Raw genomic sequence first — 22,989 nt, forward strand, 5'->3', positions numbered from 1 at the left:
AATAGAACAGAGTTCCCATACACCCCACATCCACATTTTCCTATTGTTAATTTAACATCTAGTCATAATAGTACATTTGTGACAGTTAACCAACATTGATACATTATTACTATTAACTAAAGTCCATACTTCATTCAGATTTCCTTTTTTTCTTTTTTTTTTTTAATTTTAATCTAATGTCTCTTTTCTGTTCCAAGATCCCATCCAGAATATATTACATTTATGCTTCACATCTTCTTAGTTTCCTCTCAACTGTGATAGTTACTCAGAGTTCCTTATTTGATGATCTGGACAGTTTTAAGGCATTCTGTCAGGTATTTTGTGGACTATCATTGAATTTGGGTTTTTCTGATGTTTTTCTTATGGTCAGACTGGAGTTATGGGTTTCGGGGAGGAAGACCACAGAGGTAAAGTGCCCTTCTTATTACATTCTGTCAAGGGTACATACTATCAGTATGATTTATCACTTTATGTTAACTTTGATCATGTGGTTGAGATAGTGTTTATTCGATTTCTCCAAATTATTCTTTTCCTTTCTTTAAAAATTCTAGAGTATTTTTTTCTTTTCCTGTGATTCACTTTATTTGTAGTTGCCCTTGGTCCTTGACATTCCATTGAATTTTGGGGGAATAACTGAGCTATCTGGCTACTAATGACTTCATCAGAGTCAGGAAAGGATAATGAGCAGAGCGTATGTTATTTGAAGCAACCTTTCATAGCTTAGCAAACTTTAAAAGATAATAATAACTTGCCTTTTTAAATTTTTCAGTGAGGAACAGGATGCTGAAGATAACATTTCTCTTTTATTGTGACCTAATAAGATCTTTCTAGTTATCCAGAGTCAGAAGCTGTGTTGGAAATAATTGTGCTTCTTTAAGACTGTTCCCTAAAAGAATAATCACATCTTCTAAAATCACTGAATAATCATGCAGAAAAGCTAGTTTACTTATGGAGTTAGGGGCAGGAAAAAGAAACAGTGTTGATCATATCAAATGTCTGTAGGAAGGCCAAGATATCTTTAGCAGCTGGAAAATGCTAGAACTTTCCAGAAATAACTATCCAAAACATCATTGTTTCTCATACTATGTAAATAATACCTTAAAAATGATACTCATAGGGCTCTTGGATCCATTGTTGACCCTTTCTGTTCTGTGTGTCTATCGAAAAAGCTTAGTCAGTCTTAGGTTCTCTGCTGCCCTTCCTCGAGCCTGTGGTAATGTTGCCAGAAAATGTCAAAACAAATCAGGGAGTCTGGAACCAATACCTGGCGGCAGGTATAACCAAAACAGCTGATAGGTGTCTGTTTGGGAAAAGGTCACCGAGTTCTTCCCTTGGCTTAGGTCCCTGGTGTCAGTGCTGACACTGAAATAGCTGGATGTGGAATTTTTTAGCATTATGTATTTATATACTTATAATCATTGGATTCTATTTTGCATGTAAGCACTTTATATATTAAAAAAACTTAAAATTATATGTAAGTATGTTCTGAGAATGCCAGGTGGAGATACGAGAGTAGATGCTTATCAACTGGTCGATATTGGACCATGTGACAAGAGGACGTGCTTCTCTTTCAGATACATTGTAAACTCTTATTCTTTCTTAAAAACAGATTATTGGTCTCACCGTTTTAATATTTTCTTAATAGATGAGAAAGCTCAACTAATTGTACTTATGGATCTTTTCTTGATTACCAAATGTATTGGTTACCAGAATGTTAAAATCTGTCCTTAGCTTTCTCTTTTCCATGTTGAAAACCCTGCATCCTTTAACTTTTATTCTCTTGGTCCAACTTTTCTATCTTTTCTTAAAACCCTCTAAACCTTTTCATATTGTAGATAGAAATCCAGAGTGTCACTGAGAATAAGCAGTGACTTTCCTTAGAATTATGAGCTTTCATATCTACACATTGTGACCCTTTGTGCCTACCATCTCGACAAAGCAATGTTTGGTTGCTCTTGGGTTCCCTGTGCAGTAAAACTCTCAGACTGTTTAGTGTTTCTGTTTATTCTCAGGTATCTACACAAACCCCCAACAGTACTTTGTGTTTGATGACCACCATAAACTTCGTTTTGTCTCATGCTCTGTCCCTGTGTATCTCCAATGCTTTCTAGATATATTAACTTTATTTTATGTTCTGGATGAAATTGTAGACGTCTAATCCTATATGGGGAAATAGAAAAGATACTATCCTTGAGTCATATCTAACTTCTCCTTCTCTATGAATGAAGCTGTTGGTTTCAAAGACACTCAGCAGTGCCATGTACCCACTCATGCCCAGTGCACATTGATTGGCTGTTTATTCTCTATATACTCAAGATAAGGGTAGTTTCTCAAGTTTTCCAGCTCTTGCGACTTTGAGGGAATTTTGTAAAGAATCTACAGGGTGCTCTTCCTAGATGGCTCAGAGTTGTGTGGTCATTTATTAACTTAAAAATATCAACTTGAATTCTGGGAGACTACTTGATCTATTTCAAAGCTCAAAAGATACCTCTTATCTCTCCTTTAGGAGATGAACTCTTGAACTATGCTTTTAATCGATTCTACTTTTCAAACAAGTAATGCCCTTGATAATCTCTTTTCCATTGATCTCTCTGAACGCGATTATAGGCTATGAATTTTATATTTGATTTGTTGGCTTTTATACTGTGTTCTTTTTTGCCTTCTCTCTCACTTTAGTAAGCTTTCTGAAATCCTATGGGCCAATCTTAAATGTCTTTGCTATTTGATTTATGTACTTGAGCTATAGGGTGGTTGCATTTTATGTGAGTAATGTGTTCTTGAAGATCTCACAAAATGAATTTTAGTTCTGACAGTGGGTTGCTGATACTTCTGTTTCCTGGTGAGAATAGTAGGCGATGCCATGTGACAGCAGTATAAACAGGTTTACAGTTCACTCTACAGCGTTGACACTAGCCATTCTTTTTTTCTTACCAACACTTTATTAAGGTGTAGTTTACATATAGTAAAATGAACACATCTCTGGTGCATAACTCAAAGACTTTTTTATATATGTATACAGCCATGTGATCATCACCTAGATCAAGATACAAAATACTTCTGTCACTTCAGGAAGTTCCCTCACGCCCCTTTCCTGTTAATACTGCTCCCCACAAAGGTAGCCACTATTCTGACTTCTAACAGATATTTTTGAGGTTCATCTTGGTTTTTTTGAGATTGGTTGCATCTATCAGTAGTTTATTCCTTTTCGTTGCTGTGAGTGTTCCATAATGCGAATATTCCATTTTTTTAACCCATTTTCTTACTGATGGATACTTGAGTTATTTCCACTTTGAATATAAGTGTAATCAACATTCTTATGTAAGTTTGTTTGTGGACATATACACTCATTTCTTACTTAAGACCAATTTGTCAACTTTAAGAAATATTTTAGACATGGTAAGTATCCCAGAGACTTCTCTATTCACTTGGTCCCGCTCTAAGTAGGAAGATCTGACAATATTATAGAAGTTTGGGGAAGAAAGACCACTTGACTAATAATTAAATGTACTACTCATTATTAGGACCTCGTGACCTAAAGAGAAGGGAGGAATGTGTTGTGGGAGGGAGGGAGGCTACTTGGCAATATCATTAAGAGCATAGCTTTTATACCAGGCAGACATAGATTTGCATCCAGATCTCTGTTGCTTAGTACCTGGGTGACTTTAGGCTATTTAACATCTCATTTACATCACCTTTAGGTTGAAATGGTAATACCTACTATTCATAGGTTTTGTTCAGATTGCATACACTACTACTCAGAGAGTGAATGTGGAAACTGATTAAGTTGACACTTTTATATATACTAAAGTACTAGCTAAGGACTGGAGAGTAGTCATAAGGTATCTTTGCATTCTCAAAGCTTAAAAAGTGACTGCATTCATTCCTTGGTTTATTTATTTTCATGTCTTTATTGAGTGTTTATGCCCGGTGCTGTTCTACATACTACAGATATAGGTGTGAACAAGAAGCAGGGTCTACTGGGAGAAGAAAGAGATAAATAAATCAATACGGAGAAAACAGCAAAGAAGAAAATAACTGGTGATGCACGAGAGTCAGTGGGGGTGTTTAAAATAAGTTATAAAATGTGTCTAGAGCCAGGACACATATGAATGGATAGGTTTTTAAAGGAAATCTGATTTATGAGAGAAAAAGTAGCAAACTAACAATTAGATAACAATTAGGATTCTGTTCACAATTTGTTACAATTTATTTTTAAGGCCAGTTGTTTTTATTAAGATGTGGTTTTGATGAAAATAACTATGAAGTATTTGAGTCTCCATCTACATTTTTTGGGTTTTGTAGAAGAAAGGCACCCAGGGCTCAGGCACCAGTCGCATATGCTAATCTCTGTAAAGAAGGCATGGGCTGTTATTTAAGTGACAACTTTAAGTTCTTTGTCGTATTAGTTTCTTCCTGACCCAAGGACCAGGTCTTGGTTAATCTTTATAAGTGGGCGATTTCTCCTTGTCTCCTCTAGCCCTGTTCAATCCTGAAACACCCGGGATCTGTGGTGATCTTGGGAGATGTGAATGAGAGCAGAGCCAGTGGGTTCCCCTAGGAAAGGAAGGGATCCTTCCTATTTATTTATAAAGTTCAAATCCTGGAATTTTTCCAGAATACATGCTTTTCTAAGGTGGGTACACATTCTCTCCTGCTGGATAGAAGAGTGGGAAAATTGGCATAGCACAAATCTGAGTAAACTTTGGTACACCAGGGGAGATAATAAATAAGGTTATACCATATTTCAGTTTGGTGCTCTCCCGCCTGATAGGATTTTCCTGTTTTGACACCAGGCCAGAAACTTTATGACTAGAAACATTGTCTTCACTTCTAAACAGAGCCACTTAAAAGAGTACCCCCCACACACATTAGAACTGCAATTAACAATTTATCAGATTAAACTGAGACTCAGCACCTCCTCTCCTTCCCTAGAAATTGAATCAAAAGACTATTTGAAATGGTAACAAAGAACTATTACTGGCTTTCACTTTGTTCATTTTTAGCTGATAAATGCTGCCCTATTCATCTAAGTAGTCTTTCTCGTGGGTTTGTTTAGAAGTGAAAACAACGCCAGTGGAGAATTTTTTTTTTTTCTGCCTTCAGCATATATATAGTTAAGTTATATAGGATCTAGGTTTCTCATGCCCATTACAGAAGTTCCTCTTATTTTGGATGCTCTGTAAATGACCCAAGGAGTGTCATTTTTAAAGATATGGCTATAATTTTAATAATAAAAATGTATACCTGAAGCCTGACATACAGACAAGCTTTGTCTAATATCAGTGAATTGTTTTTATATCAGTCAGTAACTTTCTATGTTGCAACTGAGGAATAAAATAGGAAAAGCAAAAGCAGCACCTAAAGCAGTGTTTAGCCTTTCCCCTGATAAAGGCCCACTGATGTCACCACAATAGGTTATGATTTAACTGGAGCCAGTTCTCAGCTCATGAGGGATCTGTAACCATTTGGCTTCCATGGGTTGGTTCAGTTCAGTAAACTTTTTCATAAAAATAGCTCCTATCTTCTAGGATAGTATAATCTTATTGGGAGACTCTAAATTCATAATTTTAACATAGTGTGCTAAATGCCCAGATTGAGGTAGATATAGATGTCCCCTCCTGGTTCACCCCTCCCTACCCTAGGAGGGCCTTTAGCCCAGCGTGGGAAGAGATGGTGCTGCATGGCAGAGGTCCTGAAAAAAGCGATGCCTGTGCAGAAGAATTTAGTTCTTTTGACATCTAGTCCCATGTCCTTGGTGACTAACTTAAATCCTTGTTTTAGACTGAGTTGAAGAGCACAGTTGGCTAGAACCAAGTCTTAGAGAGCAAGAGATTAGGGGTTTTGTAGTGACTTTGCCAAAGGATAACTTTGTATTTGCCTCCTACTTTCCTTCTATAAAATCAGCATTATATATTTTATCTCCCATGGCATCTATCTAAATGCAAAGACTTATTGTAATTATTATTGACCACATTGATATTAAAATAGAAATGTTTTCATCATCAGAAGAAAAATTGATATCTGTTCCAGGTAGAACCCCTGTGGTCCTGGCTGCATCCTTTGGAGATCATTATGAATAGTTATTTGTCTTTAAGGTGTTTCTAGCCCAAGACAGGTTTTTGTTTGTTTGTTTGTTTGTTTGTTTGTTTGGTATTCGTGGACTGCAAAGTGTTGTTCTTAATTTTCCTTTTGTCTCCTTATTCCTCAAACCATAAAACCATGAAACGTGCTTTTCTTGTTCCCATTACAAAGTAGTACCTATAAAATCAAAACAATTTAGAGCTGTAAGCAGTTAAATTATGACTCTAGCAATTTATAGGATAACTCAAGGGTCTCTTGCCGAAGTTATAAGTGGCAGTCTGTCCTCTTGCGCCCTCTAGGTTTCCTGATTCAGATGTTTATGTGGTGTTCTGGGAAATATCTCTCCAAATTACTCTTCTCCTGACCTCTGAACTCTTACTATCAAGGTCAGTCAGTTCACACACTACCATAATGACAGCTGTACCTAGCCAAAGGCTTGATCAGCTTCCCAAGACCCAGATTGGGTCTTATCAGCAAAATTAATCTCCCCCTCCCCACCCCCATACACACATCAACTCAAGGCTCCTCACCACCACAGAAATCAACCACACAAAAGAAACAGATAGGGTTGTTGGTTAATCAGGTCTGTCTGGTCTTATTTTGCCCTCAAGGCCAGTTTCCTGTGGGGAAGGACTAGTGTTCTACATATAGAGTGAATGCCTTTTCTGGACCCTGAGAAAGTGACTGTGTCTGGAGAGTTGTTAATATGAAATGGAAAATATGATTGGAAACATCAGTACCATTATTCATTCTTTAATGTCCCCTTTGGCGTCATTACTGTAAAATAATTTGAAAGCATTCAGGGAAAAGTCCTCCCCCCCCCAGCTTTATTGAAGTATAATAGACACTTAATTGTTCATATTTACATTGTAGAATTCGGTGAGGTTTTTTTTTTTTCAGTTATAGTTGGCATACAATAATATATTAGTTTTAGTTGTACATCGAAGTGATTAGAGATCTGTGTAACTCAAGAAGCAGTCACCCCACTAAATCTAGTACCCCTCTTCTCCCTTCCATGTTTTTTATGACATTGTTGATGTTTTCCTTATGCTACACTTTACATCTCCATGACTATTTTGTATCTATCCGTTTGTACTTCTGAATCCCTTTGCCCTTTTTTGCCATCGCAGGGAAAAGTTTTTGACTGCCAGTTAAGCAATTTAGACCATTCCCTCTTTAAAAAGCAAATCACACACCAGAACATTCTGGGATTCTGTGAGCAAAGTGGAGATGTTTTTGTCCAGAGTTTTTCTTCTGGATTCATTGGCATGCTAGTGAGTCCTTACAGTTAAATTTTTCATGCTCCTAATTTTCTTGTTTTCAAACTTTACTCTTATAAGTTTCTAATTTCTAGTTTTAGATCTTTCTATTTTCAGAGTCATGGAGAATATTAGCAAGTCACTTATGTTGCTGTAAATAAGTCTTTATTAAAAGTGATATGTCTGAAAGCCAGTAGATGGAACAATTTTTAAATTTTACTTTGCAGAGTGTAAGTTCAGTGAGATGTAGATGAGGACAACCAGGGAGATGTTTGTATGTTGAAAATGTTAAAGTAGTTTCTTTCAGCATCCCTTTAATCAAAGCATTTGTCAAGGAAAACCAACTTTAGACCCTTGTCCTTTCTCTACTATCAAAATGAAGGTTTCCATACAATCATATACAGCATGCACGCACAGAAAAAGTCTGGGTAGATTCAGTGTTAAGAAAATCATCTGAACTTGGATATAAGGCAAAAGGGTGACTGCATACCCTCCTGATATCTGTCGTGTTAGAGTATTGTCTAGCAGGTTTATTTAACTCAAGGGTTAGTTAACTCTCTACAACATGATTCTTAACGTCTAGTACCCAAATCACCTGGGAGCTCGTTAGAAATGCAGTTTCTCAGACCCCACCCCATCCTTCTAAATAGGAAGCTCAGAAGTAGGGGCCAGCAGTTTGTATTGTAAGAAGACCACCAGCTACTCCTGACGCAGCTAAAGTTTAAGAACTATAGCTATGGGGAATGGTACCTATAACACCTTAATAATAAATGATAATATTGATAAATAATGATCTTAGTATGGAGATGCAAAGATAATTTTTAGTCATGCGTAAAATACAGGCATCCCCAATAAAGCAGGTGCTTGTTTTATCTTGTATCAAACAGTTGAGCTGCTCTTCCAGTCCTAGGTTCCATGTGAGTAGAAACTGCAGTTGTGGGAAGGTGGCATCGAAACCAAACCAGAATTTGTAATCGCTTCGCTGTTTTACCATCGTTGCAGAAGTAAACAAGAATGCCTCGTAATTCTACCACTGCCTTTCACATGTGAAATTTTCTTCTGATTCATAAGAGCCTTGGGAAACATCTGAACCAATTAGCAATTTTAGAGAATGTTAGTTCTGTGTATAGGGTGCCTATCTGATATCGAGTTTCCCACAGCTGCCTTTTTTGGCTTGTGCCTTGTTTTGAAATTTGCTCCATTGATCCTATCTGCTGTGTGATTAGGATTTGGTGTGTTTGGGGAGTGAAGCCTATGAGAGCCATTGACTCTAGGGGAACAGGCTCAAGTAACATGTCTGTCCAAGTTTGATGTGGGCACATTTTGTCCTTGGTGAGTCAACTGCTGTCAGAATACCCTATTTTGTACAAGATTTCCAATGAATCGGTCAGTCCCTAATGTAGTATATGGGTGCGTTTTAATACAACTTGGTTAAACAGCTGTGATATTCTAGCCACCATATGGAAAGAACTGTGTGCAAATAGATGCAATTCAAACTTTAGGACCTGACGTTTTATCTGGGGATGTTCCCTAAGTTGTTTCCCTTGTCTAGTAATGTATGGCGATGTCTTTTTTTTTTTTTAAGAAAGTTTCTAAGTACTGGGAGTTTATAAGTAAAAGGCATTTAAATACCTTGCTTTCCTTAGAACTTTAAAACAATAAAGGTGTGTAATTTGAATATAAGTTTTCTTGTTTTTTTTCAAAATTCTAGTAAAGATTTATTGTTCGCTTTCTAGAACTACACTTGGCTAAAGAGACTGTTTAAGATATAGAAACTGCCAAAGTTCATTGACCTCTGCAGTCTCTGACCTTACCATAAATGTAATTCATTTGAGTTATGGACCTTGCATTAAGATAATTAAGAGAGTTAAAGACCCTCTGCTTTAGACAACTTCAGAATATAGAACATGGAGATTTTTGGAAATGAATTAAATCACAGTATTGATCTAAAGTAACAAGAATTTAAAAGTATCTGATTTGCAATAAGTAATGTAATTTGATGCACCCACATCTTTGCCCTCTTGTTGCTGAACTAACTGTATAGGGGTTGTAGGTTGAATTCTGTGTCCTCCTTCCTTCCCTCTTCATTTGTTCTTATATGATAATTTTTTTCTCACATTCCTTACAGATTGAGGTGGAGGAGCATGATTAACTTTTGTATGACCCTACATAGTTGTGGAGATATTTAAGTAAGATGCTGAAATTAAATCTTCCATTCGTGACATAAAACACCTTGGAAATGCTGGATGAGGGAGTTCTGCCACTCCTTGGCATAAGTAGAGGGAGAGATTTTGGCTTTCTAAAATACCAAGATATTTGAGAAGTCATTTAGTAAAGCCTTTTCCTAAAATAATCCTTAAAGATTGATTTATCATTGTCATTGTCTCCAACTTACCTTTCCTTGGAGAGTCCGGAAAACAAGTAAAGGGTCCTATTGCAGAGCCTTGTGGAGAAAAAGAGGTCCTAAGAGGTCCTGTTCAGTTTACTTATCTCTCTGTCACTCTAGGTCTGTGGCTTACCTAATTAAGATTTAAGGAAGAGCTTTCTCAGCTTTGAAACACTCAGACCTTTTAAGGTGTCTGACTTGTTTGTGGCAACTACTGAAAAGGAATGTATCTGTATGTATGAAGAACAGTCCAGTATAAAGATTAAGAGAATGAATTTTACAAGAGACTTAAGTGGATTGTAATCCTTGCTCGCCACTTAATAGTTCTGTGACCTTGGGCAAGTTATTTAAATGAGCTGTGCTTCAGTATTCTCATCTATAAAACGGGAATAAAACTAGGAGTTTGGGATGGATTAAATTAGTTACTACATGCAAAGCCCTTAGAAAGGTGCCCAGCATATAGTAAATGCTCAATAAACATTAGTCATCATTAGTAGCAGTAATAATAGTTATCAGTAGCAGTAATCGTAATTTCTCTTAAAACTCAAGTCACCCATTCATTTCTACCACCTACCCCTTACCCCCCTAAACATAGGCACAGTTTATGAATTTAAAATGCTTTGTCTAAAGTAGTTCTGTCCAGTAGCACTTTCTGTGATGATGGAAATGTTCTGTATCTGTGCTTTCCAGTTTGGTAGCCACAAGCAGCGTGTGGCTAATGGTGACTGTGTCGAACAGTGAAGATCTAAAGTGTACTCTTTCCTCAGGTTTGAGTTTGTGTCACGTTTTACCAACACTCTTTTTAATTCTGTGAATAGTTTTTCCCCTTAAGAGGTATGTATTCTTATACTATATTTGTAATCTCTTTGAACCCAGAACTGATGAACATTGCTTCATAAAGTATTGATCATTTGTTTTAAAATATGTTACAAGAAACAGTACACATGAAAGAGCAAACCCAAACTAGTGTTATGTTAACTGTTGTTTTTTGTTTCCAAATCACATTTGATATATTTGATTTACCTTCCTGGGACTTGGGGTGACTTCTCTTTTATACCATCTACTGTCAGTTACAATTTTATTTCTGTTGTGCTTTCTTGAGCTAAATAGTTATTTCTGCCAGGAATACTCTGACCATATACTAGTGGTTAAATATGTCCACCAGTTCAATTCTGTTCTCATAACCTGTGCCATGTAGGTAGCAGTACTGTCCGATGTCTGTGGCTAATTAACCATATTAATTTCGCACTAATTTTATATTAATTTACGTTAACAATAATAATAACAATACCAGGCACCGTTCTGAGTGCATTACGTGATTTAACTCATTTAACCTTCACAACCACTCTATGAGGCAGATGCTGTTGTTATTTCATTTTATAGGTATGGAAACTGAGGCAGGGAGAGATCTGATAACTGGCCTGAGTTTTAGGGCTGGGATCTCACCCCAGGCAGGCTGCTCAGAGCCTGTGGTCTTAACCATAGGTCCTTATGTGAAGCCCTTGTAGCTAATTGTGCTTTGGAATTCAGAATTTTTCAGAGTTTAGAATGGGAATATAATGCAAATGCCTTTATAGTACCTCTGGTGGAGTCTGGACCAGCACCCTGTAATCATCTTTACTAATACTTCTACAGCAACACATATGAATACTTAACTTGACATTTCACGTCAAATTTTGTGTCCAAATAAGCTTTGAAAAAAATGAGTTTTCAGAGCTGAGGATTTGGAATTTTGAATAAGGGATTGAGAATCTACTTTATGTAGCTTCTCACAGAGGCCTTCATCAAATGGAGTGAGTTTGGGTGAAATGCCGGAAAAGAGTTGCATTGAATTCGTATTTCTCATTTTTAACAACCAAAATAGCTTTGTTTTTTCCCGATCACAATGATCAAATATCACTTTTTGCAAAGTTCAGCCAATACAAAGTCTTTTATAAAGAAGAAAATGAAAAGCATCTCTAATCTTACCATTCAGAAATCAAATATTTATTGACCTTTTAGATTGTCTTTTATATGTAATGAACACATATAGGAAAGTAGGTTATTTTAAGTGAGCTCAGTTTGCATGGAATCACATTCCTTCTCTGACACTAGTTGGATGTGTGACCTTGGGAGAATTAACCACTCTGTGCCTCAGTTTCTTAATCCAGTCAGTGAGAATTACAGTGGAGCCTACTTCTTAGGTTTCTCGTAAGGATTAAGTGAATTATGTGTAAAGCCCTTAGAACAGTGCCAGGAGCATAGTGCCCATCAACTATTATGGTTATTCCATGTTTATCACTTTTTACAGGACAAATAAAGAACCACATTATTTTTAATTGCCACATAGTGTTGTTTTATATGGATATTCCCTGTTTAAACACTGCAAATGAGCATCCTTGTAGCTATTTCTTTTTTGATTTGCCCAGATATCTCATTAGATTAATCCTTGGAAATGAAATTGCTGATTCAAAGCATATGCACTTAATTTTTTTGATACAAATTGCCCAATTTACGTTGAAAATTCTATTTTTGCTTCCATGGTTTTGCTATTTTGGGGACCTTTGGTCTGCTGATTTACTTTATACATTTGATTTCAAAAGCCAGGATTTCTAGTATCTGAAATCCAAATTTCAGTCTGGAAGGGTTTTAAATTACTACTCTGCTGAAGTTTGTTACATATTTGCTTTTTCCAACTTTTTCACAATACTTAAGAGTTCCAGGGTAGCAAGAACTTGAAGCTTTGCTCGATATTTCACAAATTAAATCATCTGTGGCTAACACTAACATTTTAACTAGACCCTTACATTAGTTAGGTTTTCTAGTTGGGCCAGGGGGCTTCCTCCTAGGAAAGCAAAGTTTGGGGCCAGAAATCACGAGACTCTACGAAAGGACAACAGATCATGAGTAGCTAGCTCCTTTAGTCATAGTTCCTATGAGATACGAGAATAGCAAAAACTAATTCATGGAACACCTCAGCCAATGTCACAGCGCTGCTATTGACATGAGAACTGTTTCTGGAGAAGACTCATTTCTGTGGTGAGATCCTGTTGGGTTGATGCCTGTTTTATTAGGAAAATATTGAAAATAGCTGATGCCACAGAAAGTTTTTAGATGTTCACTCCACATTCTGAAGACTGGTACCTCCTCAGTAAGTCATGTGAAGTTACTCTTAAGTTGGATCCCAAGGAGAACAGTCCTCTACTCCACCTTTTCAACCTCAAGACCTTGTAATTGACACCATTAAAGCAGTCCAAGCAGGGCTTTCCAAACTGTATTCCCATAATCCCTCGAAGCTGAAAGGGGAAGCCGAGCTGTTTTCCCCAGCAGTTGGAGCACCTCAACTGCTATCAGGTTAATATGCTATTGGGGTTCCTTCTGCTTAAGATTTCCTGTGGAAAAAATGGATCCTGCAGCTTTAACAACAACAGCAAATTCTTTTTAATGTTCTAGTATTTACTGACACCTGGATATTGAGACAAAGTACTTTGGTCTTGAGCAAACTAAAGGTGGCATGTAGAGTAAGAGATCAAGAGAAATAGCAATTGTTTCCAAGACCAAAAGCTTTGAAAAACCATGCTCCTGTGGGACATTTGTTATCTCTAAAGTTTTCCGGCATAAGCCAAATTTAACTCAAGTTTCTCTGTTTTAACTATAAAAGATGTATTAATTGGTGATGGTTTTCTCTCAGACCTGCAAACCCAGTTTTGTCTCCCTGCTTCCCTTATGATTTGTAGTATTGGTTCCCATTTTGTCAGTCTTCCAGACCACCTACCTGTGGCTCGTTGTGAGACCCTGAATCCTAACCACGCTGTTATTGGCTTCTCCCAGGGTCCTATCCTTCCCCGAAAGCTGGAGCAACTCTGGTCGTGTACAAGGACCTGCTGGTGCTGTTTGGTGGCTGGACAAGGCCAAGCCCTTATCCCCTACACCAACCAGAGAGATTCTTTGATGAAATACACACTTACTCGCCCTCTAAAAACTGGTAAGCCACGAAGATGGGATAGTTTCAATCTGGAATAAAAAATATGAAGTGAATGGATTCCTTATCTTCTTTTTGTATCCAGAAATCTCCTTGAGAATTTGATGAAAGCTATAGAGTCTTTTCCCAGAGAAAAATTTACATATGCACAGATTTTGCCTACAGTGTCAGAGGGTTTTCAGGATCCCCTTAAAACCTGACGTTAAGAACCCTTATTCCAAAGAGAAAAAGTGGAAGAGATTTATTCCTCTTCCAAGAAAAATGAATGAACCAGTTGAAGAACAGAGAGCTCTTCAGCTTTGGCTACTAATTCCCCAGGGGTGCTCTGGATCCAGATGATTTCTTACTCCCTGCTACGTATGTCCCTGCTATCTATGTCCCCACGACTGACTTCTGATTGTTTTTCAAACATGAAAAATGACCACAATCCCTGTACCATATAACGGACTGCTTAGTACAAGGCTCTTGGCAGCTGCTATTGATCAGGACTGTAGAAATAAGCAGCCGGTGGTGCCCCTTCAGCAGATTAGGCTGAAGCAGCAAAGGATCCATGATGGAGACTCTTGTCATTGTCTTCTCGTCTCTCCACTCTACCTCCAAGCCATACATACATGCTGAGGACTTGAAAGTGAACACAGCTTTAGAAGTTTTATAGGAAAGGCATAAATACCTTATGCCTTCCTCCACTTATTATCCTAACAGTATCTCTACTGAAGGTGATAGGATTGTCATTTAAAATAAATGGATGCCTACTTATTGTTGTCCACTTAAACATGTAAGACCAGAAGCAGATAGTGCCGACTTCTTAGTTTCCTCCTGTCTTTTTTTATTAGGTGGAACTGCATTGTGACAACCCATGGGCCACCTCCCATGGCTGGCCATTCCTCCTGTGTGATAGACGATAAAATGATTGTCTTTGGTGGCTCCTTAGGATCCCGGCAAATGTAAGTATATTTGGTTTGCCGTCAACCTGAAGGTAAATACTCCTGGGAATAACCATTCAGAAAAGTGAACTAGTCGGGGTCAGTATTCCTGAACATAGTTCTGATTAATCCAAGTAATTATCTCACCCTGTCATTCCATAATTTGATCCCCTAGTCACAGACCAATAAGTTGATAAACTTGCTCCATAGAATGAGGGCTCCATAGTCTCTTTTTGTTCGGTGTGTGGTTCTATTCAGTGGGATCAGATTCTGATGGAGCCTCTTCCTTGTCTGTTTCTACTTCTGTTGTGCCTACAGAAGACCACCTTCCAAGAAACAGAGTGCTTTTACTTGCTTTCCTTTTTGACCCAGCTCGTGCCTTTTGGAGAAAAAGAGAGGTAGATTGACAGACTGGGTGGAAATGGCTCACTCTCCAAATGGGACAGGTTGGGGGAGTAGATAGGAGCAAGAAAACTGTGAGGTCTGACACATTTCTGTGAAGCTGTTCTCCATACCCACTGTCCTCTCCACCTCTGGCCACATAGGCCAGCTCAGGCCAGAGTCAAGAGCCAGAGCCGTCCATGAGAATCACTGTTTATCTCATTCGGCAGTAGCAGCAGCAGTGATCACTTCCCTTGTGCTCTGAAATGGAAGTTGATGAGCTGTCAGCAGTAACACCACTCCAGACCCAACCCTGTTCTCCCTTAGGGCATTCTCTGTCTTCCTATTTTAAAACAGCTGTAGAAGGGACTATGTGAGCTCTTAGGAGCTCTTATTCCTGTGTTCCTATGTGTGAATAAATGACCTTACAGAGAGGATCATAAAATAGAGACTGCCAACTAGGAATCTGTCCTTGCCATACTGATCCCTTGAGAGTTGGAGGTGCCAGTTCGTCCTTAATAAAACTGCAGCTCTCATTAGCCATTGTCAGATTACTTTTGTAGCCAGAATCAAATCATTATCTCCTGGACGATAGAACTGCCTTTTGAGTAGTTTTTTTTTCCTTGCGGCTTTTGCTTTTGAAAGAGTATATCTTGGCCAGTAGCTATTTCTCGTTATCACCAGTTAACTCTTGCTTTACGTATTAGTGTGTGACTACAGACATGACTCAAACAAGCAAGGCCTATAAGTCAGTGGAAAGAGCAAAGGTTTGAAAGTCTCGAGATGGATTCCAAGGAAAGAAGCGAAAGAAAAATATAGTTCAAGTACTATGAGTGTAGTACTTCATGGGGCATCTTTATAAATGTAAACTTCATTTATTTCAGCTCTTGTGGTCCTTGGTAGCTCCCAACTCCTTCATTCTTATGTCTTTATTTCACAGGAGCAATGATGTCTGGGTCCTTGACCTCGAGCAGTGGGCATGGTCCAAGCCAAACATCTCTGGCCCCAGTCCTCATCCTCGAGGTGGCCAATCTCAGGTGCTCAGGAATTAAAATAACTATTCAGCAAACACTGTAGCATCTTTCAGTTAGGATGGGAGAGGGAGGAGGAAGTCAGGTAAGATGCCAACATGCATAAGCCAAAAGAGAACTTATCATTATTTTCGCTGGTATTTACTTTTCAACTTCTAATGAGTTATATTTTTTTTTAGTGGCTTTATATTATGCCTCTCTCCAAAGCATTTACTTTGCTGTTTCATGTCTTAAGAGAACCCTGTATTTTATATGGTTGGCACTCTCATATTAATATTTGATCAACAAAGAATACATCTATTCAAGTGAATCATCAGTAATTTATTCACAGGGATCAGAATTGACACGGGAGAATGGAGAGTTTATGGTAACTAGAATACTCTCATTTGGGATCTGGGTAGGCTATTTTTATGTATGACTGAAGCATAGGAGGTCAGATGCCTGTGTCTTTATAGGTGTATTTTAAATTTCTTCCTCTTCCCAGATTGTCATAGATGATGCAACCATCTTAATCCTTGGAGGGTGTGGTGGTCCCAATGCTGTGAGTATTGCTGGTGTGGCATTCCATGCACATGCTGCTAAGCGTTCACAACTTGCTTCCCCTGTCTTGTAAGACCGTATGGGACCATTTCTGTGGCATTTTCTTTAGAGGGTACCTTTTCCATGTGGGTATATAGCCTTGTATTTTTTGGCCTTTTTATCCACTCTTTTTTGGGGGCATAGGGTGCTTTTAATCAGAGACATTCATCTCTTGAATATTTATATTTTTTCCCACTCCCACTTCCTCTTTAGGCTCTGAGGTTTGCTGCTCTCATTTTCTTAAGGAGTGAAACAGAAAAGCAGGTTGATAGCTACTGGAGTTTATATGGAATTTATTTTAAGAATGCATATTCAGAAAGTTATGGATATGTATTATCTTTCCCCTGTCTACCCTGCCACATACACATACATGCATTAAAACCACAGGCGAAAATTCAAAACCACTTAAAATTGATTCATGGGTCACAAGCACAATTCCATGTGCCCGGCCAGTGGTAATATGTGAATGAATGAAGGCATGAATGAATGAATGAATAACCAAAGGCTGCTAGACCAGGCAATGCAGTTTTGAGATTCCAGCTCTTTGTGTCCTTTGTAACATGAACAACACCTGAGTCCTATTGTTGGTCCTTCTCTTACAGTTGTTCAAGGATGCTTGGTTGTTGCACATGCATGCAGGTCCCTGGGCCTGGCAGCCACTCAAAGTAGAAAATGAAGATCATGGGGCCCCAGAACTGTGGTGCCATCCGGCTTGCCGGGTAAGCAGGGAACTCACAGGCCAGCAGGAGGAGAGGTCCTAAACCATAAAACCAAATTAACTTGTCAGATTTCCATGCAGATTTGTATGGAAATTGAAAACGCCTTGATGTCACAAAATAGGTGGACATTAACCGTAGTTCTTGGGCATTTCTCACATATGTGAATCCCTAGAAGAGAAAACTTAGTGGGCCCCACCCATCCTTTAAGTCCTAGCTTTAAGCATGTCTTTGTCTATAAAGTTTTGCCCAGGATCTCCCAAGATTCCTTCCTCCTCTCTATCGCTCTTCTGTGGACATAATTCTAATGATAGCACATGTCTGATGATAGCACTATAGCAACAAATTGCTCCCATGTCTCTCTCCCATTCTAGCCTAAAAAGCAGACTACATTATTTTCATCTCTGTACCTACATGATGCCTGGCACATCCCAGATGCTCATAGTAAAATGTTCGATAGTTGAATGAATGATCAGAATTGAGCACAGGCCTTTTGTCTTCCAGGTGGGGCAGTGTGTCGTGGTCTTCAGCCAGGCTCCCAGTGGGAGAGCCCCACTCAGCCCCAGTTTGAACTCTCGCCCATCACCTATCAGTGCCACTCCTCCAGCCCTGGTTCCCGAAACCCGGGAGTACCGCTCGCAGTCTCCAGTAAGGAGTATGGATGAAGCTCCGTGTGTTAACGGCCGCTGGGGAACACTGAGACCCAGAGCTCAGAGGCAGACCCCCTCCAGTTCCCGGGAAGGGAGCCTTTCCCCAGCCAGAGGAGATGGCTCTCCCATTCTCAATGGCGGGAGTTTATCTCCCGGAACAGTAGCTGTAGGTGGCTCTTCCTTGGACAGCCCAGTACAGGCCATATCTCCTAGCACTCCATCTACCACTGAAGGATATGACCTAAAAATGGGACTTTCTTTGGCCCCTCGACGAGGGTCACTACCAGATCAGAAAGATCTGAGATTAGGATCAATAGATCTGAATTGGGATCTGAAACCTGCTTCCAATACCAATCATGTGGATGGCGTAGACAACAGGACAGCTGGGGGAGGTACGAGACACCTTCCCGAACAGACAAATGGGGTGCATACCCCACCACATGTGGCCAGTGCCCTTGCAGGAGCCGTCTCCCCAGGTGCCCTGCGTCGGAGCCTAGAAGCCATCAAAGCGATGTCCTCAAAAGGCCCCTCGGCCTCTGCAGCACTGAGTCCTCCTCTGGGGTCTTCTCCAGGCTCCCCTGGGAGCCAGAACCTGAGCAGTGGAGAAACTGTGCCTGTTCCGCGGCCAGGACCTGCCCAAGGAGACGGACATTCCTTACCTCCCATTGCCCGCCGCCTGGGCCACCACCCTCCACAGTCCCTAAACGTTGGGAAACCCCTGTACCAGAGTATGAACTGTAAGCCCATGCAGATGTACGTGCTGGACATTAAAGACACCAAGGAGAAGGGGCGGGTCAAATGGAAAGTATTTAACAGCAGTTCTGTGGTCGGACCTCCCGAAACCAGCCTGCACACAGTGGTGCAAGGCAGGGGCGAACTCATCGTGTTTGGAGGACTCATGGACAAGAAACAGAATGTGAAGTACTATCCAAAAACAAATGCCTTGTACTTTGTGCGAGCAAAGAGATAATGTGTTCTAAACCCCTTTCCCTTTCTGTGGCTTTTAATTTGGAATTTTCCAGCGTGCAAGCATTTGGACTGAGAATTGGGAAAACAAAGGACAAAATTACTCCCGTAAACCAAAACCCCAATTCCCAACCTCACTCACTGCAGATCAAATGTCCATTAAGAAAAAATTATATATAAATATATATTATATTAGCCAACTCTGTTTACAAAGAGGGAGAGATCTCTGTCCTGGTTCAGATAAAATTGTTGCTGTGTTTTAGCAGAGGGTGTGCTGCCTTTTTCTACTTTGCTGGTAACTAGACCAAGAATTTAGGGAACAGACTAATATCCGAACTTTCCTACAGAAACTGAGGAGCCCCCTGTAAATCTTTACGCGGCCTTCTCAGACTTAGAAAAAGAAAGGGCACGTGTAAGGTGCACAAGCAGAGGTTTCAGATTCGCGTGCTTCAGGTGCTGGCAGGGTAAAAGTAACCTATGGGAACTGTTCTTCCCCTTCTCACGAAACCACAGAGGACCTATGAAAACTTCTTGCTCTAGTGCCCTGTGCCCACTCCTGTTCTGCCCTTTGTGACTGAGGACAGTTACCCAACAAGGGATTTTGTTCCACGTTTATGTGCCAGGATCATCGTGAAATAACGTGTATGCAGTGACACCGGTCCACCTAGTGTCCATTGGTCTTTTGAATGCTCCTTCCTTGTCTCAGAAAACATTTCAGTATCTGATTGTGGAATTTTCTGACAGTCGTGCTTGGTTGCAAGTTGCCAAAAACCACATTTGTTGTCCTTTTCCTTCCCGTTAAACTTGATCTTCGGAGGCTGCCTTTCTTTTCTTTTTCTTTTTCTTTTTTTTGGGGGGGGCAACGGGGCTTATGCAGGTTTTTTAAAGCCCTAAACCTTCCTCATTTTTTGTTTATTTTATAAAGCTCAGGTGCCCAGAGAAATCTCTTAGAAATATTTCTGGAATACTTTCTCTGGTTTCACTAAGGGGCCAGTAGGGAATTCCAAGATGCCAGTATCATGAGAAACCCTTGAAGCATCAAAAGATGACGTGTTTCTTTTTTCCTTCTGGGCGACTTTTTACTTGTAAAGCACATTGGGAACACCCATCCATATTTGTAAAATGCGGAAATTGGTCCTGAGTAGGAATCCCAGTAATAGTTCCTTCTAGAAATTGTGTTTGCCCTTGTTATGACACGCTTCTTTCTGCCTGGCTATTAACTGGCGATTGGGTTAAGTATCATATGCTTGGCCTCTTCGATACATGGCTGACCTTGGGAGCAGCTCGTTTGTGATTGTCTTATTCGCGTGTCACCCGAACAAGCCTTCGGTTTTTACTTTCATGTCATTTCTGAGATAAAGTACAACCAACTAGAGCATTTTTCTGGTTGATATAGGAAGTTAGAAGTTACCAAGACCTAAAACCATGGGCTGGACACCCTGAACCACTTAAATGTGGATTTTTGGTGATTTCCCATCAATGGAAAGAGGATTTTTATTTTGCCTTTAGGATTTAAATTTCAAAACATTGCATTTCCAATCCCCATACTCCCTTTTTTTCTTGTTAGCATTTCCCAAGCACAGGCCTGCTGCAGCTGGCCCTGGGTCCTGGCTTTTGGCCAGCACTCAGCAGTCTGTCTGATAAGTATGTTTTCTCCTGTTACATCATGTCGAGTCCTTTCCCGAATCCATTAGCTTTTACAGTGTGGTCTTAGTGGGAAAGCCCCGCCTGGTGCCAAGCCCAGGAAGGGGCCAGCTCACGGGGAGGGATGCGTGTTCCAGAAACAGCTCTATGTGCCCCCTTAGACGAGGAAACTGCCGTGTGCCTACCTACTATGGTGTCCAGCTGCTCAGAGCTCAGCATTTAGCTTTCCAGACTCCCTGCTCTGGGGCTGCTGCCAGCCCTTTGGCAAAGACTGTTAGATCACGTGGGGTCCGTATTCACCAGAGAAAGCTAGCCTAGGAGATGAGCAATTTTGGCATCATTGCTGTTTCTGAACCTTGTTTATGACATTGCATTTGTGCGTGGACAGTGCCTCCAGACTCAGTTCCCATTTAAATAGGAAGTATGTGGAAGGCTGAAAGTGCAGAATCTCAGCCTGTAATCTTTCCCTCTGTCCTGTGGCCTTCCTAAGTCACCTATTAACTGGTTGATTTCTTCCGCTTTCCCCAAGTAGGCAGGGAGCAGAGCTGATTCCTTTAGAACGTAACTGGCTCCTCGGGGCTCCCCAGCACCCGTGTTGCCCACACCACTCGTCTGCAGCAGATGGTTTTGGTCTGGGCGGCTCTGGGCACAGTGGGTGTGTACCTAGGGACAGCGACTCAGCACAGTCGAGCTGACTGTCTCTCAGGCCCTTGTGAAGCCTCACGTGCAGCAGAGCTTCAGGGGTCTCAGCTGAGGTGACGGTCCACAGCGCCATGGATGCTTCAGTCAGATCAGATTTTATCACAACTCCGGTTTTGACATGATGCCAATTTTGTCTTAAAATTCACTGAGAAAAATGAGACAAAATATTTTTTTTAACCCTCAGGAGCACCTAAAGCAAATATTTATCAGTATTTAAGTATTTAAAATATGTTTCGTTTCTACTTGAAGCTTTAACCCCTTCCGTTCCTGCAAGTGTGCCTTTGAGAGCCCCCATGTCATATTGACTTCACTGGGCCACCTCATTGATCTCAAGTGAGAATTTTAGTTTCTATTCTCTTGGATAGAACTTCCTGTTTCTCATTTTGCAGCCTGAGCAGCAGAGAGGGTTCTGTATTTTTGTTTATATTTCCGCCCTTATTCTACACTTGGGTGGTGGGCTCCACAGTCCCTACCGCACCCCACATTTTGGGAGCACAGATACAGTGTCAAAAGGAGCGTAAATTTAGTTGTAAGGCAATAAAACTAGGCTTACTTTCCTCCCCATCCACTGCAGATTGATTTTGATTTTAATGTTCAAGTTTTATATCAAAAGCTGAAAACCATGAACTATCCTAGGAACCGTTGGAACTCTTTAAAATAAAGAAGAGAAAGAAAGAAAACCGACTTAAGAAGCCTTGACTTTGGAGGACAGAAAGCCATCAGCTGATGGAGAACAAAGGGTTGCTTCCCTTGCCCTCTACTTCCTGGGTTTTTTCTGCTTTGCTTCTTTCCTTCCCCTGAAAAGTGAAATTCCTGGTCGGGTTGTCTGTCTGTCTTTGTCCTTGTGGTGATCCTGGCATGGCGATGTGCTCTGCTTTGCATTATCTGTAGTCTCTTACCAGCGCACAAGTCAGTGGGGAGGAAGCTCAATTGTGAGGCCTGGGTCCTGTGCAGCCTCCCCACAGACTGCAGAAGGCATGTTTTGCATGGTCACCAGTAAGTGGCTCCCTCTCGCCATGGTCAATGTCAAATGAGAGCAACCCCAAGGTGTTGCTTCTATCTGTACTCACTCTCCTTGCTCTGCTCCCCTCCCGCCAACCAGGGTTCCTGTCAGCACACACCAGTGTGCCCTGGCAAAGCTGGTGCTGTGAGTGTTGTTTCCCATGCAGCTCAGGGGTCCCGGGTGGCTTACCCTGAGGTGATCATGTTAGGCGCATAACGGTGTAGGAATGAAAAGTGGATTTGATTTTATTGATATTTAATTCTCTGTCAATTTCATTTTTTGTTAATGTTTTCCCCTGATGACTTTTTAGCAATTTAACAAATAAAACAAAATGGACAGAATTGCCTTACCTGTTTCATTAGTAGAAAAGAAAACTGTGATGGAAAGCAGTTGGGGCTGGAGTTTGAAGTTGGAAGCAGAGCAGCTCTTGTCGAGGAGGGTTGTGTTTCGGGTGGAGGAGAGGACCTGCCCAGCCTTCCCTGAGGACCACGCCATTTAATACTAAGCAGCTCTCTGCGTCATGGTTGAAGGACTCAATATTCCAGAGCCTCAGTGCCACCCTGCTGTGAGGACCCGAGAGAGGAGCTCAGAGCAGAGGCCCAGGGGCCAGGACGATGCCTACATCTTTGCTGGCCTCCTAAGCAAAGATGAGGACACAGGCTCGGGGGTCTTGAAACAGCATAGCAAGTGGTGGTTGAGAACTCAAG

The 22,989-nt window shown here is 40.4% G+C and overlaps 1 protein-coding gene across 2 annotated transcripts in view; it reads left to right on the top strand.

Moving 5' to 3' along the window:
• FBXO42 (F-box protein 42) overlaps nt 1-19,198 on the top strand; it is a 79,096-nt gene extending 59,898 nt beyond the window's left edge. The window contains exons 5-10 of one of the 2 annotated variants that reach the window (XM_039842108.1): nt 13,537-13,690; nt 14,521-14,631; nt 15,932-16,028; nt 16,507-16,563; nt 17,204-17,320; nt 17,822-19,198. In XM_039842108.1, the coding sequence (XP_039698042.1) occupies nt 13,537-13,690; nt 14,521-14,631; nt 15,932-16,028; nt 16,507-16,563; nt 17,204-17,320; nt 17,822-18,937 (1,652 nt within the window). In that variant the 3' untranslated portion in view covers nt 18,938-19,198. The remainder of the gene's footprint in view (nt 1-13,536; nt 13,691-14,520; nt 14,632-15,931; nt 16,029-16,506; nt 16,564-17,203; nt 17,321-17,821) is intronic. The other variant, XM_039842109.1, reaches the window with a different exon arrangement.
• Nucleotides 19,199-22,989: the final 3,791 nt, after the last annotated feature.

Source organism: Pteropus medius, unplaced genomic scaffold, assembly GCF_902729225.1.
Source record: "Pteropus medius unplaced genomic scaffold, Ma_sr-lr_union100, whole genome shotgun sequence".
Lineage (NCBI taxonomy): Eukaryota > Metazoa > Chordata > Mammalia > Chiroptera > Pteropodidae > Pteropus > Pteropus medius.